The 14,147-nt window shown below is 41.0% G+C and overlaps 1 protein-coding gene and 1 non-coding gene across 2 annotated transcripts in view; one reads left to right on the forward strand and one right to left on the reverse strand.

Moving 5' to 3' along the window:
* Positions 1 to 8,201: 8,201 nt before the first annotated feature.
* Positions 8,202 to 8,308, forward strand: LOC132009432 (U6 spliceosomal RNA). Its single transcript, XR_009401922.1, has one exon. It is a non-coding gene; the product is annotated as a U6 spliceosomal RNA (small nuclear RNA).
* Positions 8,309 to 12,998: 4,690 nt separating this feature from the next.
* RAB38 (RAB38, member RAS oncogene family) overlaps positions 12,999 to 14,147 on the reverse strand; it is a 57,704-nt gene continuing 56,555 nt past the window's right edge. Inside the window, exon 3 of the mRNA XM_059391599.1 lies at positions 12,999 to 13,875. Coding sequence (XP_059247582.1) covers positions 13,723 to 13,875 — 153 coding nt within the window. The 3' untranslated portion in view covers positions 12,999 to 13,722. The remainder of the gene's footprint in view (positions 13,876 to 14,147) is intronic.

Raw genomic sequence — 14,147 nt, forward strand, 5'->3', positions numbered from 1 at the left:
GTTTCTTATTTTACTGACTCACCCTCCCTGCGAGGACGGGAGATGATATCAAGCCCTTGAAATGACATGAAGTGAACCACGTGACACAGGCATATGTGAAGCACCAGGGTTAGGCTCCTGAAGGAAGGTCATCTATTTCCAGACCAGGGTGCCTTGGGAATAACTGAAACTGCGGATGAGGCAGGGACTACTGTAGATGCTTAACAAGCATTTATTTGGTAGTGGTTCTCAACTTCCCTTAACCCATGCTTCCCTCCCCTCTTTCCCTTAAGTAGGCTACATGCCCAGCATGGAGCCCAACGTGGGGCTTGAACTCTTGACCCGGAGATCAAGACCTGTGCTGAGGTCAAGAGTCAGAGGCTTAACCATCTGAGCTACCCAGGTGCCCCAACCAAGCCCCTTTAGTAAGTGCCAAATCATCACTCTCTTCTCTTCCCATCCTCTTTTACTCTCAGACACACACTGGTTCTGACATGACATTTCACCTAGCACCTTTCCGCCTTCTATATGTTACTCCCATCAGCCATGGACCTCTGTTGCAAATCCAGCCCATGAAATTAACTTCTACATATCCCATCCACAGAACATTTTTAAATCACAAAAATATTAGGAGATTTGTATCACAAAAATATTAGGTATTTTCATTTTCTTTTTTTTTTTAAAGATTTTATTTATTTATTTGACAGAGAGAAATTACAAGTACACTGAGAGGCAGGCAGAGAGAGAGAGGAGGAAGCAGTCTCCCTGCTGAGCAGAGAGCCCGATGCGGGACTCGATCCCAGGACCCTGAGATCATGACCTGAGCCGAAGGCAGCGGCTTAACCCACTGAGCCACCCAGGCGCCCCGAGGTATTTTCATTTTCTAAATATAAAACTGTAAGATTGAATATTTTCCCTCTTGTCACCACTGCTTTGAGATTTTAATATATAGCCCATTCCCTCTTTCACTCTTGAAAATTTTTGATTTAAGGAATCTCGTATTTACTCAATGTCTATGTATTGGTCCTGTGTTTGTGCTTTAATTCCACAGCATTACTTCAAGGTAGATTTATAATTTTCTATTAAAGATGGGTTATTTAAGACTCAGAGGTACAACAACTCACTTCAACAGTAACAAGAGCCAGGCCAAGCGTTTGAAATCTAGTGTGGCAGAGACAAGTCTACCCATTCACCATCCATTTCATTTTCTGACAATACATTTCCCAGGCACTCTTACAACTCGGTGGAAGGTTCTAAGCTCTGGTCAGTTTATTGTGGACAAATGTTATAGAGTGGGCTTTAGAGAATGCTTTCAGTCTTTTATGTTCTCTCCCTCCCCTACTGCACATCCAGATACAGGGGACTCCAAAGTGGTGGAGTGACATAAGGGAAGAAGCCAAAATAGTTGAATTTCTGCTTGTAGAGGGGAGGATTGTAGAGTCACCCAGGGACCAGATCACAACTTCATTTAAATAGAAGTAAGTGATCCTTCATTAAGTTGTCATTAATGGTTTGTAGTTATTTGTTTCCACAGTTATCATGACGTCTCCTAATTAACACACTTGGCCAGTTATCAGCTTATTGTCGCTGTGTTCCAAATCCATGCTCTTTTCCTGGCATTTTGATTCTACAGCTGGACACTACAAACATTTCTCCTTTGCCAGCAGGCAGAGTGTAATGGCTTTGCCAGTGCAGGGTGCTAGAGGAATACTGTAGGAAGGAGGGGACTGTTTTCCTAGAACCGATGCTGCCAGAGGTCACCCTCCTACCAGCAGACAGGTTTCTTGCCAGAGGCCCTGACAATGACAAAGATCTACCAGTGCACACCATCCAATGAGTTTCAGCAGCACACCATCAAGCAACTTCCCAGAAAGTGGTTCTCTGCTCATCAGCCAAGGTAGGAGGCACCCAAGTGAACTCTTCCACCATCCAATGGGCCTCAGCAATACCTTCAATAATGAAATCTGAATGTCAGCCTCGGGCAAGAGGTGGGAAGTGGGCAGGCTCTGCCAAGCATTTTCCTTCTTTGGATGCTCTCCTTCATCCACAGAAGTGGTGGTTTTTCCCTACACCTGCTATTCCTGTAGAGTTCCTTCTAACTCTCTTCATAATTAATTTGCTTTTACTAGTTAACAATTCCTTATGTTAAATGTTCCCTACTCACTGTATAATGTCTGTTTCCCTACTGAAACTTAACTGATTACATACATGAAATTTACTTCTTAAGAATTGGTGCCAGCTAAACGTTGTCACATTAAAATATGGTCCCAAGGAGGCATATTGAAAATAAAGTCTTTTGAGTAAGCTAGTCTTGAGTTTGAGGACTGGCTTTGTCACTTGCTAGCTGTGTGATCTTTGGAGAGTCTCTAAATATCTCTCTGATTTGGAGTCTCTAAATATCTCTGTTGCTATGGAGATTAAGTAGTGTATGCACATCCTTGGCACAAAGTAGGTACCAGATAAATGGTATTTCAAATACTAATTCACTATGAGGATTTTTCAGTACCTGTGATTGAGCATTATTTCCTTCTCTTATTTTCAAGTGACTGTGTCCCCCACAGTCTCACTGTAGATCTTTGTGTACTTATGTCTAAATAAAGCATTTCTAAATGTAGCTTAAGTTTTGTTCTCTCACTTCATTTCTTTTGCCAAAAATTATAGTTGAATATCACTTCCCTTAAAATTAATCAGTATTGAGGCGCCTGGGTGGCTCAGTGGGTTAAAGCCTCGGCTTAGGTCATGATCCCAGGGTCCTGGGATAGACCCCCACCCCCGCTTCCCATCCCCGCTGCCTGCCTCTCTGCCTACTTGTGATCTCTGTCAAATAAATAAATAAAATATTTTTAAAAAATTAATCAGTATTTAAGGAGTTTGTCAAATTCTTTCTTATAAGAGCTACTTTTGGGAGATTCTATGACCCCACATTAACGTTTTCACAAGTTTTTTATTTCCCATCCTTCTTTGATCCCACTCAATATTCTCTCTCTCTCTGAAAAAGAGATTCCCAAATCATACTTCATGGACTTTTAAGAATAACTACGTCCTGATTTTCACAGGCAAACACCATCTGGTTAAAGCATTTTTTAAATTAATTTTTAAATGTTAATTTAAATACAACATGTGGTATGATGCGTCTATTAGAACTTCCTCTACAGTAATTTCACAATGTCATCTAGTTCCCAAAAGTATTTATGTGCTTTATTTTTATTCTGTAAACCACTGGTCACTATTTATCTATTTATTTTGGGGATACTGACTGTTTAGTTATTTTTAGCATAAAGCACCTGTCTTTACATATTTCCCTACTAGAAGAATATTTGAAGTAAAGCTTCCAATGCCTATGAAAGCCTTCCATTTAAGTGCTAGCTGTTGTTGTAAATAAGCATTATGGTCAAGAACATGGACTGGTCCACAGACACATTGGGTACAAGTCTTAACTCCCCTTTTCTTATTCAAATATAATTAACTTACAGTGTTATATTACTTTTAGGTACACAGTATGATTTAACAATTCTGTACATTTCTCAGTACTCATCATGATAAGTGAACTCTTAATGTCCTCTATTTTACCCATCCCCCACCCACCTCCACTCTGGTAACCACTACTTTGTTCTCCGGGTTTAAGAGTCTGGTTTATTTATTTGTTGTCTCCTTTTTTCCTCTCCTTGTTCATTTATTTTGTTCATTAAATCCACATACCAGTGAAATCATATTTCACTTAGAATTATACTCTCTAATTCCATCCCTGTCATTGCAAATGGCAAGATTTCATTCTTTTTGTGGCTGAATATATTCCATTGTGTTTGTGTGTGTGTGTGTATACATACATATATATATGTATGTACATATATTGCATCTTCTTCACCCATACATCTATTGATGGACAGTTGAGTTGCTTCCACAATTCATCTATTATAAGTAATGCTGCAATAAACATAGAGGTGCATGTATCTTTTTATATTAGTGTTTTCATTTTTCATTTTAATTTTAATTCATTTTTTAATTTTTTGAGGAAACTCAATATTGTTCTCCACAGTGCTGTACTAGTTTGCATTCCTATTAATAGTGCTCAAGAATACCTTGTTCTGTACGACCTTGGCAACACTTGTTTCTTGTGTTTTTGAATTTATCCACTGTGAGAGGTGTAAACTGACATCTTGTTGTGGTTTTAATTCGCATTTCCCTGATAATTAGTGATGAATAGCCAAACCAATCTTTTTTTTTTTAAGATTTTATTTATTTACCTGACAGAGAGTGATCACAAGTAGGCAGAGTAGCAGGCAGAGAGAGAGAGAGGGAAGCAGGCTCCCTGCTGAGCAGAGAGCCCGATGCAGGACCTGATCCCAGGGCCTGAGACCACAAGGCAGCAGCCCAACCCACTGAGTCACCCATCTTAAGAAAGAAAAACAAAGCTGGAGGTACCACAATCCCAGCTTTCAAGATATACTACAAAGCTATAGTAATCAAAACAATATAATATTGCTACAAAAATAGACACAGAGATCAATGGAACAGAATAAAGAGTCCATAAATAAATCCATAAATACATGGTCAATGAATCTACAACAAAGGAAGAAAAAATATACAATGGAAAAAAGTCTCTTCAACAAATGATGTTGGGAAAACTGGACAAAGGAAAGAAACTGGACCACTTTGTTACACAATACACAAAAATAAACTCAAAATAGATTAAAGACCTAAATGCGAGACCTGAAACCATACAATTCCTAGAAGGAAATATAGGTAGTAATTTCTTTGTCTTCAGCCATAGAAACATTTTTCTAAATTTGTTTCCTCTGGGAAATAAGAGAAAAACTAAACTATTGGGACTATATCAAAACAAAAAGCTTTTGCACAATGAAGGTAGCCATCAACAAAACAAAAAGGCAGCCTACTGAATGGGAAAATATACTTGCAAATGATATATCCAATAAAGGGTTAATATCCAAAGCATATAAAGAACTTATATAACTGAACACACAAAACCACACAAATAATCCAAATTTTAAAATGGTAAAGAACCTGAAGGGACATTTTTCTAAAAAGGCAAACAGATGGCCAACAGACACATAAAAGATGCTCAACATCACTAGCTCCACTTTTCATGACCATGTGGGCATATTAGTTGGGGTGTCTGAGTTACAAGTGGCAGAAAATCAACTCAGTCTGCCCTGAACAGAGGAAAAAAAGAAACCAAAGAGGAATTTATTGCATCACACACCTTAAAGGTTAAGTCAGGTTTCAAACACAGCTGGGCTAAGGGATTCCGATCAGGTTTTCATTTGCTCCTGCTCTCCTTTCTCTCCTTCTCAACTTTTCATCCATATTGGCATGTGCTTACCAAACTGTCACATTCTGTGGTGTGAGCAAATTGTGACTATTTCCCATGGCCCCCTATCTTAAAGCTCTGGAGGGGAAGGCACAAGAGAGCTTCGACTGGTTTAGTGGAATCACCAGCGCAACCATAGATCTGTTACTTTAGCCAGGAAGAATGAGGTGCTCTGATTAGCCTACTGTGGCCAAAAGGGCAGATACACTGACTAAAAGTTCCATCTAGAATCATATAATATATGTGACCATTGTTCTCTATCATCCTGTTTTCTGACCCATAAATCGTGAAATCACCTGCCACCCCATAGGGAGATCATGATGATGAAATGGCATTTTGTTTGGGAAAGATATAAGATTTGAGCAATAAATATTAACATTTATTATAATAATAAGATAAAAATGAAGAATATCATGTAGTAGAGACAGAAAATGACCTTTTTTCTTTTCTTTTTTCTTTTCTTTCTTTCTTTCTTTTTTTTTGATCCGTAACTGTATCTTTTGCCTGTCTTGTTAACTCTTACCCATCTCCCTGAGGAAATAGCAAAACTTAAAAAGCAGGGACCCATGACTTTTAGTTCTCATGTTTCCATGACAACAACCATCATAGAGAAAGGAAAGATACTAACATATAGTAAGCACTATGCATTTTAGTAGAGACCTTCACATGGGATCCACTTAAACGTACCAAATGCAGCAACTTGTTCAGAGCAGTCACTTGATAGCTGTTTGATTTAAGGAGTTCAGGGAATGCAAATTGACTGATGTTATACACTTGGCATAAAGTAACTTCTTAACAGTGCAGTCCAAGAAGAAAACAGAAGACAGTGTATTGTATTACAAGCAATAGAATGCTTTGATATTTCACATTAAAAAAAAAAACCACTTTCATAAGCTTTCTTTAAGCCCTTTTGTAAGAACATTTTGTTCTAATAAAAAGCATCATCTGGGCCAATTGGCAGTTGGAATTCCAGAGTCTTGTGCCTATCATTAATTACAGTTTCAAGGAGTACATTGCACTTAAGAATATTCTAGGGCCTGTGCCTGGGGATTAATATTCTGAAAATCAATACAATTGAACAAAATAAGTTGGTTTGTTGAAATGAAATTTTCAGACTCATCAAGTGGGATGGTGTGTATAAACCTCTCAGACATACTTTGCCCCCCCGCCCCCCGCTTAATCCATCAGCACCTCTGACATTTCTGCTGGGATTCCTTATGCTCCTTTCTAATGTTGGAGAATTCTCTGTGCCTGGAGTGCCCAGAAAACAAAGGATATTATCAAACCCAAATAGCTCAGATGCAGCCGAATCCAAATCCAGGTATAATACTCCTTCCAACATCTGAAAGCAAGTCATGAATTCAGAAGTGATGACTACCAGGACAGATGCCAGCAGTGGTAAAGGACACCTTGTGAGATTCCTTCCCGGGGACTAACAGCAGAATCAGTCTCCATATGGGGGCAAGATAATGCACTGGGGGAAATGATAACCCCATACCGATTTCTCCTATGGCCCTAGTTTTTTATCACAACTTTATTATTTATTTGCATATCATACATTTCACCCATTTAAAGAATAACATTCAATGGATTTTCATAAATTCACAATGTCGTGCGAGCATCACCATAATCAATTTTCAATCACTTCCATCACCCCAAAGAGAAAACCTATACCCTTTAGCAGTCACACCTAATCCCCTCCAAGCCTGAGCAACCACGAATCTCCTTTCTATCTTTATAGATTTGTTGTTCTAATTTTGGTACCTCCAAAAATATCTGCCATTTTTATCTGACCGTTTTATTTCCACTACTTGGATTTAATAAATAACTAAGCAGAAAGAACAATATTACACGTATCAATTACTTGCTATGGTTTCAGAGCTATGCTAAAGTGTTCTTCATGTATCACCAAAAGAGGACACCACCTCTCCCAGTAGGTAAGAGAAGTGATTGGCAGTGTGCAGCGTATGGTAAGGTCTATTGGCATTTCCCGAGCTGACTATTGTGCTCTGTGCTCCAACAGTGCCCCCTCCAGAAATCTAAGAGGAGAGGGTTTTGTGTCACAGTTCAGAGCAGGGACATTGTGATTAGGCTCTCAGGGGTGGAATCTTTGCCTTGCCAGTCTGCAGCTGTGTGAGTTTTGGCAAGTTGCTCAGTATCTCTGTCCTTCAATTTCTACATTTGTAAAATGAGGCAATGCATAATTCTTTGTAGTGTTGTGGGGATTAAATGACATAATAAAGGAAAGCTTACATATCAGTGACTACCCATGGTGTGTATTCTATAAATAACAGTGACTGTATCACTATCATACAGCATGTGACAAGAGCTAAGCAAATGTGGAAAGAGATTTGAGTTAGAGAGACCTACAAGGCTGCAGGGCTGTGCCATTGGGCCAATCCATGAAGAAAGGGTAGGATTTCCAGGCTGGAATAGGCAAAGAATATTGTCAACAGAAGGAAGTGTTAGCTGAACAAAATAGTCTAGTGTGGCTAGAACTGGTGTTTCAGGAAGAGAAGAGTAGATGCATATAGTCTGTTTCCTCAAACACAATTGGAGCTGCAGTCTCTACATTTAAAAACAGCCGATTGGGACACCTGGGTGGCTCAGTTCGTTGGACGGCTGCCTTCGGCTCGGGTCATGGTCTTGGAGTCCCGGGATCGAGTCCCGCATCAGGCTCCCAGCTCCATGGGGAGTCTGCTTCTCCTTCTGACCTTCTCCTCACTCATGCTCTCTCACTGTCTCTCTCTCAAATAAATAAATAAAATATTTAAAAAAAAAAAAACAGCCGATTTTTTGAAAGAGATATCTTGGTTTGGACATTTGACTTCTCTCTTGATATATGGTAAACTGTTTACATATTTGAATTCCTACCTGAAGATCTGAGACCATGGTGCTCACCTCAGCGGCACATATACTGAAATTTAAATGATACACAGAAGATTAGCATGGCACCTGTGGAGGCATGACATGCAAAATTGTGAAGCCTTCGCTATTTTAAAGGTTATAGGATCCTCTTGCTGAAAAAATAAAAAGAAAAGATCTGAGACCACAACTTGGTTATTTGTATATCCAGAGAAGTGTCTAGCTGAATGCTGGGAGTATAGTCATTGTTCAATAAATATTTGTTGAGGGAGTAAGGGAGTCAATAAATCAATAGATACTCATTCTGAAGACTGTGTAAAAAACAATTTTCTGTGGTGGATTAGGGCAGTTCTAATCTTACCATGCATATTTTAGACAACACATTTCAGTGGAGGTTTAAGAAAGAAAAGCAGTGAATTAGAGACTCCATGGTAATGAAAATTAATGCCTGAATGACCTGATGTTTTAAGAACTATTAGCAGTTGAAGCTCAATCAAAAATGCAAATTCCCTGGGGTGCCTTGGTCACTCAGTTAAGAGACCAACTCTTGATTTCAGCTGGGGTCGTGATCTTAGGGAGGTGAGATCGAACTCGGTGTTGGGCTCCGTGCTCAGCATGGCGTCTGCTTGTCCTTCTCCCTCCCTCTGCTTGCTCGCACTCTCTCTCTCTCAAATAAGTAAATAAATACAATCTTTTTAAAAATGAGAATCTCTTCATTGGGAGATGATCCTTAGAAGTACTGGCAGAGGAGTAGAGAAGCAGGGCAGAAAAGGAAAGCAGGAAGGTTGTGATAACGAGCAGGTCAGCACTGTGTGAAACTTTGCCTCGGTCCCGGTCCCGGGGCAGGGTTGCAGGGGCTCTGAGAGTTCCTAGAGTAAGCTTCAGATTTATCCCACCTGAGGAGGGGAGGACTACTTACCTCTCTGTCAGCCTCAGATGAGACTGCTCCTGGCAAGGCTAACTCTGTGGCACTGGGTCTGTCCAGCATGCATGGCAAATACAGCCCATGCTTCTGGAGAATGCTCAGGCAGAGCTGTAGGGGATTACCATCAGAAGCCGAGTGCTGAGGAGATGTGGGCATTTCCTTGCTATGTCTTGCATATCTCAGATTCACTTACACTGCATGTTAAATTCAGTCTCCCCTTTCACTGATTTCTTTTTTTTTTAGGGAAATTATTTGTCATAGTTCCGAGAGAGAGACAGAAATAGAGAACTTATGGGGCACCTGGGTGGCTCAGTGGGTTACGCCTCTGCCTTCGGCTCAGTTCATGATCCCAGGGTCCTGGGATCGAGCCCCACATCAGGCTCTCTGCTCTGCAGGGAGCCTGCTTCCTCCTCTCTCTCTGCCTGCCTCTCTGCCTACTTGTGATCTCTGTCAGATAAATAAAGAAAAAAATCTTAAAAAAAAAAAAAAGAAAGAAAGAAATAGAGAACTTATAATAAAGGCTTGGTAGGACAAGCTATAATCTCCACTGCTGTAGTTAATCCTGAGATAATATTCAGTACCCAGCCTTTTCCTCCTTTACCACTTCCATTCCCCTGACCTATCTGCTCCTAGGCTAGGGTCCCTGCGTGGTGCAAGAACTGATAGTTTTATTCCTGAGAGTGTGAGGCCCTGGTTACATGTCCTCATCAAGATGTTATCAGGTCACTTGCCCTGTCAGTTCTCACTAAGCAGGGAAGCATCAAGAGGCACCACCAGGAGTCCCCTGATTTCCAGACACACCCCTCCCCATTCTGTTATTTGGCAGCAATTCTATCCTCTTGGTAATCAGGACAAATTACCCCTGCCTGTGTAGCAACCTAACCACCTTCCACAACAACAGGCCTGTGGGCTCGAGGAGCCAAAAGTAATCAGGCAACAGCTGAAGCTGTAGATTCAGCCGAACCTTGACCCGTGTCCCTTGGTGGGATTATCAAGACCTCTGCAGAACGTGGGCTTGTAATGAGAGGAAGCTCACCTTCTTAACGTTGGTTATTGAAAGTGAGAGTAGGAAGCTTCACTCCCACTTCGACCTTGGATGCTCTCCGGGACCCCTCCCTGAATATACCAGCATCGGGTCAGAGGAGTACCACATGGTGAGTCTTAGCCATGTCGCTGTCATTCCCAGTGAAACACAGGAACATACTTACAGTCTCAAACCTGCTACAGAGAAGAGCCACCGCTGACCTTCTCATCAATGCTGGTATCCCTCTGGTGGGGACACTTCTTACTGTCTTCATGAAGGGGGTGTCTTTGGGCTTTCCGGAGGAACGTAATGAACTGATAGTTTCTCTGACATCACAAAATAAATACATTATCATATGCCCGCCTCTCTGAGACCTTGGAATTCTCCTCTAATACTTTGCCAGGGTAGTTCTGGCATCTCCACATCATTCATTTTAGTCCAACATTGTTTCCAAGCTTCAAAGAGCTATTTCTAGTAGCACATTGGGATCGGCTCCAAGTTCACTTGCCAGAGTGTTAAAAATTAACTCATTAAAGAGTGCTCTCCTAGAAATAGATTATCCATCATCTGGTGCTACATTCTGTCCTCCCTGATTGCATCTCAAGACCAAATCGGGAACATTCTTCAGATTCCTACCAGTACTTACTCAGATGAGTCAGATAGAAGGTTTCCCCTGTGAGAACCAGAGGTGTAACCCCACTGGGGACTTTGTGAGACTTCATCAAGCATGACTCAGAATGTTGTTCTTGAGGGACAAGTACTTACTTATTAGCCAGGCTCTGTGGTTCATTTGATTAATAATCCATCTCATCCCGCATTACAGAATTTTGCTACTTTTCTACTCTGCTCGAACTGAGACTTGATCTTAGTTATTTGTCTAGAAGCAATGAGGGCAGATGGGAGCAGAACTTGAGAAGGAAAGCATCACCTTATAAAACATCCTCCTCAGATTGGAGTGTTGATGTGGCAAGTAGTTGTTCTCCCCTAGGGAAGCGTAAGGACCTTTTTTTCTGGGCCACAGTTTCAGAAGACTCTTCCGGGTCAAGACTCCTAAGACTATCTACCCAAATATCTCCTTTTATATTTCAGTGTCTATTTCCTGTCCTACAAGAATTCTGATTTTAGTGGAGGGGACTTGCAAGCTCTGTGAAGTCAGTCTTCTTTAAAAGTCTGCTTCTCCTAGAATCAAATCTTGGGCCTGATTTTCAGTATATCCTCTCTATCCTGTAGCTGAAGGAAATGAAGATCATTTTGATTATTGTTTGGAGGTCTTAAAGCTTTTACACCAAATTCTGAGATGACTGTTGGTTGACTCAAGACTATAAGGTTTCCTCCTACAGAGTTTCTAGAAGTTAACTGACTCTACAATCTCTTGTCTTTCAAACACAAGAGCAATAAACTTTCTTTCCTTCCAATATTCTATCCCAATCCACCTGATGAGTCTTACTAGTTATGGTGTTACTGTTTACTAGGGATTAGCTCCACCTCATTGTTTACTAGCAATGGAGTCCTTGTTGCCACTCAGGTACTGAATGATTCAGTTCAAGAAGCTGGTGCTGAGAATCTGCTTCTTAGGCCATCTTTGTCTCAGCTAACTTAGGCTAGGTTTGGGCTCCCATAAGACCCTGATACAAGGACTTGAATGAGAGTAGCTTATTTGGGAAGTGAACTCAGTTAGGACCAGTAGAGGAAGTGAGGAAAAAAAGAAAAGGAAGCCCATGCAAGATGAGTCAGATAGAAGGTTTCCCCTGTGAGAACCAGGAGTGTAACCCCACTGGGGACTTTGTGAGACTTCATCAAGCATGACTCAGAATGTTGTTCGTGAGGGACAAGGAACCTAAGCTACTCAACCCCCAATTCCTACTATCACTGGTTGAGAGCTGCTCCTGGCGACATTCACTCCTGGAATTTCTCACCTACCTGCCTCATGTGTCAAGTGCTTCAGAGGCCAGAGAATGCCCTCAGCAAATGAGTCACAAATACTTATAATAAGAATCTGAGTGGTTGGTGCTTATAGAAACAGTGAATGCCAAGATAATATCTGGACGGAACACTCAAAAACATCTGTTACAAAAGATAAAGTTCCTGTGAGTGTATTATGTCAGTGCTGCCTTTTTTTTGGAAAGAGAGAGAGAACATGAATGAGGAGAAGCAGAGGGAAAGAGAGAATCCCAAGCAGACTCCATGCTCAGTGCGGAGCCCAATGTGGGGCTCCATCTCATGATTCTGAGATCCTGATATGAGCTGAAACCAAGAGTCAGACAGTAATTCCACTGAGCCACCCACACGGCCCTCAAAGGTGCCATTCAATGCCATTAAAAAGTAGTAGCTAGGGCGCCTGGGTGGCTCAGTGGGTTAAAGCCTCTGCCTTCAGCTCAGGTCATGATCTCAGGGTCCTGGGATCGAGTCCCAAGTCGGGCTCTCTGCTCAGCAGGGAGCCTGCTTCCTCCTCTCTCTCTGCTTGCCTCTCTGCCTACTTGTGATCTCTCTGTCAAATAAATAAATAAAATCTTAAAAAAAAAAAAAAGTAGTAGCTACCCACAGCATATCAGCACCATAGCCCTTGTGTAAACCAAAATGGTACCATGCATATTTAAGTTGTTTCTTTGCATGTCAATGAGTGTGGTACCTTTCTTGATCGGAGAATATGAGAATATATTCCTCTGCTTAACCAAGAATGTACAGATACAATGATTGGCCTAGAAGCTGATATGAACAATAGACAGACTCATCTCAGTATAACAGTGCCCAGAGAAGTTCTTTCAAGTGTATGTTTCTCATCCCCTTTCTGAAGCAAAATTTTAGAAATGGGTCTTGAGAGCCACGGACACAGAGTCAAAGAAAAAAATCACAACACTAAGACACTTACAGCCTTTTCAGAAATAGGGAAACAGCATCTTTTAATGTTTTCTTTTCCACTTGTGAAAATATATATAATATATATTACATGAACAGAAGAGTCCCACAGCTTGAGTCAGAGAAAGCTAGCAGAAAGGCACATATGGAGACAGGTCTGTTCATATAGTTTTCAGTTAAACCGACATTTAGGGCAAGGCGAGTGACAATAAAAGCCACAAAAGCACAGAAAACCTATGTCCATGACTCTGAAGGGCTACATCAGAGACAACTCTTCGGTCTGTTGAAAATGGAGGTCATCTCTGGAGAAAAAAACTGTTTCTACTTAATAGGCCTGTCAGCCCAGCAGAGAATGCATTGAAATCTGGACAAAGGCACCAGAGCAAAGTGAATACCAGTGCTCAACTTGACAGCTAGTCTGCTCCTCTCCCCTTTCTCTTAAAGACCTGAGGCCTTGGCTGATTTCAAGAAACAAGAAACAAGTAACAGGGCCAATGCTGGCCCTACAGAATTGCAGTTGGATACAAGACAGACTACATATTTAACAAGCCTGTAAACACTGTGCTGATGCTGGCAGAAACATAAAAAAGAACACTGGCTATTTTTCTCTCTTTTAGGAAAGGTACCAGCATAGATCTTTGGCTTGCCACGTGTGTATCCCCAACCTGACATTTACTCAAATTGGTAAGAATTGAGACATGAGATACTGGGATTATTTCCATCAGATGCCAGCAAAGAAGCCTACTAGGATTTGGCACAGCTGGAGCAGTTGACAATCTTGGGTGATGTGAGATGGGGCTTCACGATGTCAGGCTCGATGGACTCCATTAGGTCACATTCATTTGCAAGTATATGTTTCACCAGGCACCTGGAGGCTTCATCAATGTTGATATTCTCCTACAGATGGGAAAAAAACAAACAGCTTTTCTTATCAATATTCTAAAATAATGGCAGAGCAGGGCTCTATAAGTGACAAAGGGTAATATTTTCTTGGCAATTCCTTTAAATACCTCTTTTATACCCTATCCATGTATCCTCTATCTCATCCCCTTACTCTCATTCCTTCCAAGGCCTTACTTTTTAGTCCTTCACAAAAACAAACGAAATTGTTTTGTCCTTCAGGAGAAATCATATTTAGTGGGCTCACTTCCTTTTAGTAGGTTGAATTT

The sequence above is a fragment of the Mustela nigripes genome, chromosome 1 (genome assembly GCF_022355385.1).
Source record: "Mustela nigripes isolate SB6536 chromosome 1, MUSNIG.SB6536, whole genome shotgun sequence".
In the NCBI taxonomy this organism is placed as follows: Eukaryota; Metazoa; Chordata; class Mammalia; order Carnivora; family Mustelidae; genus Mustela; species Mustela nigripes.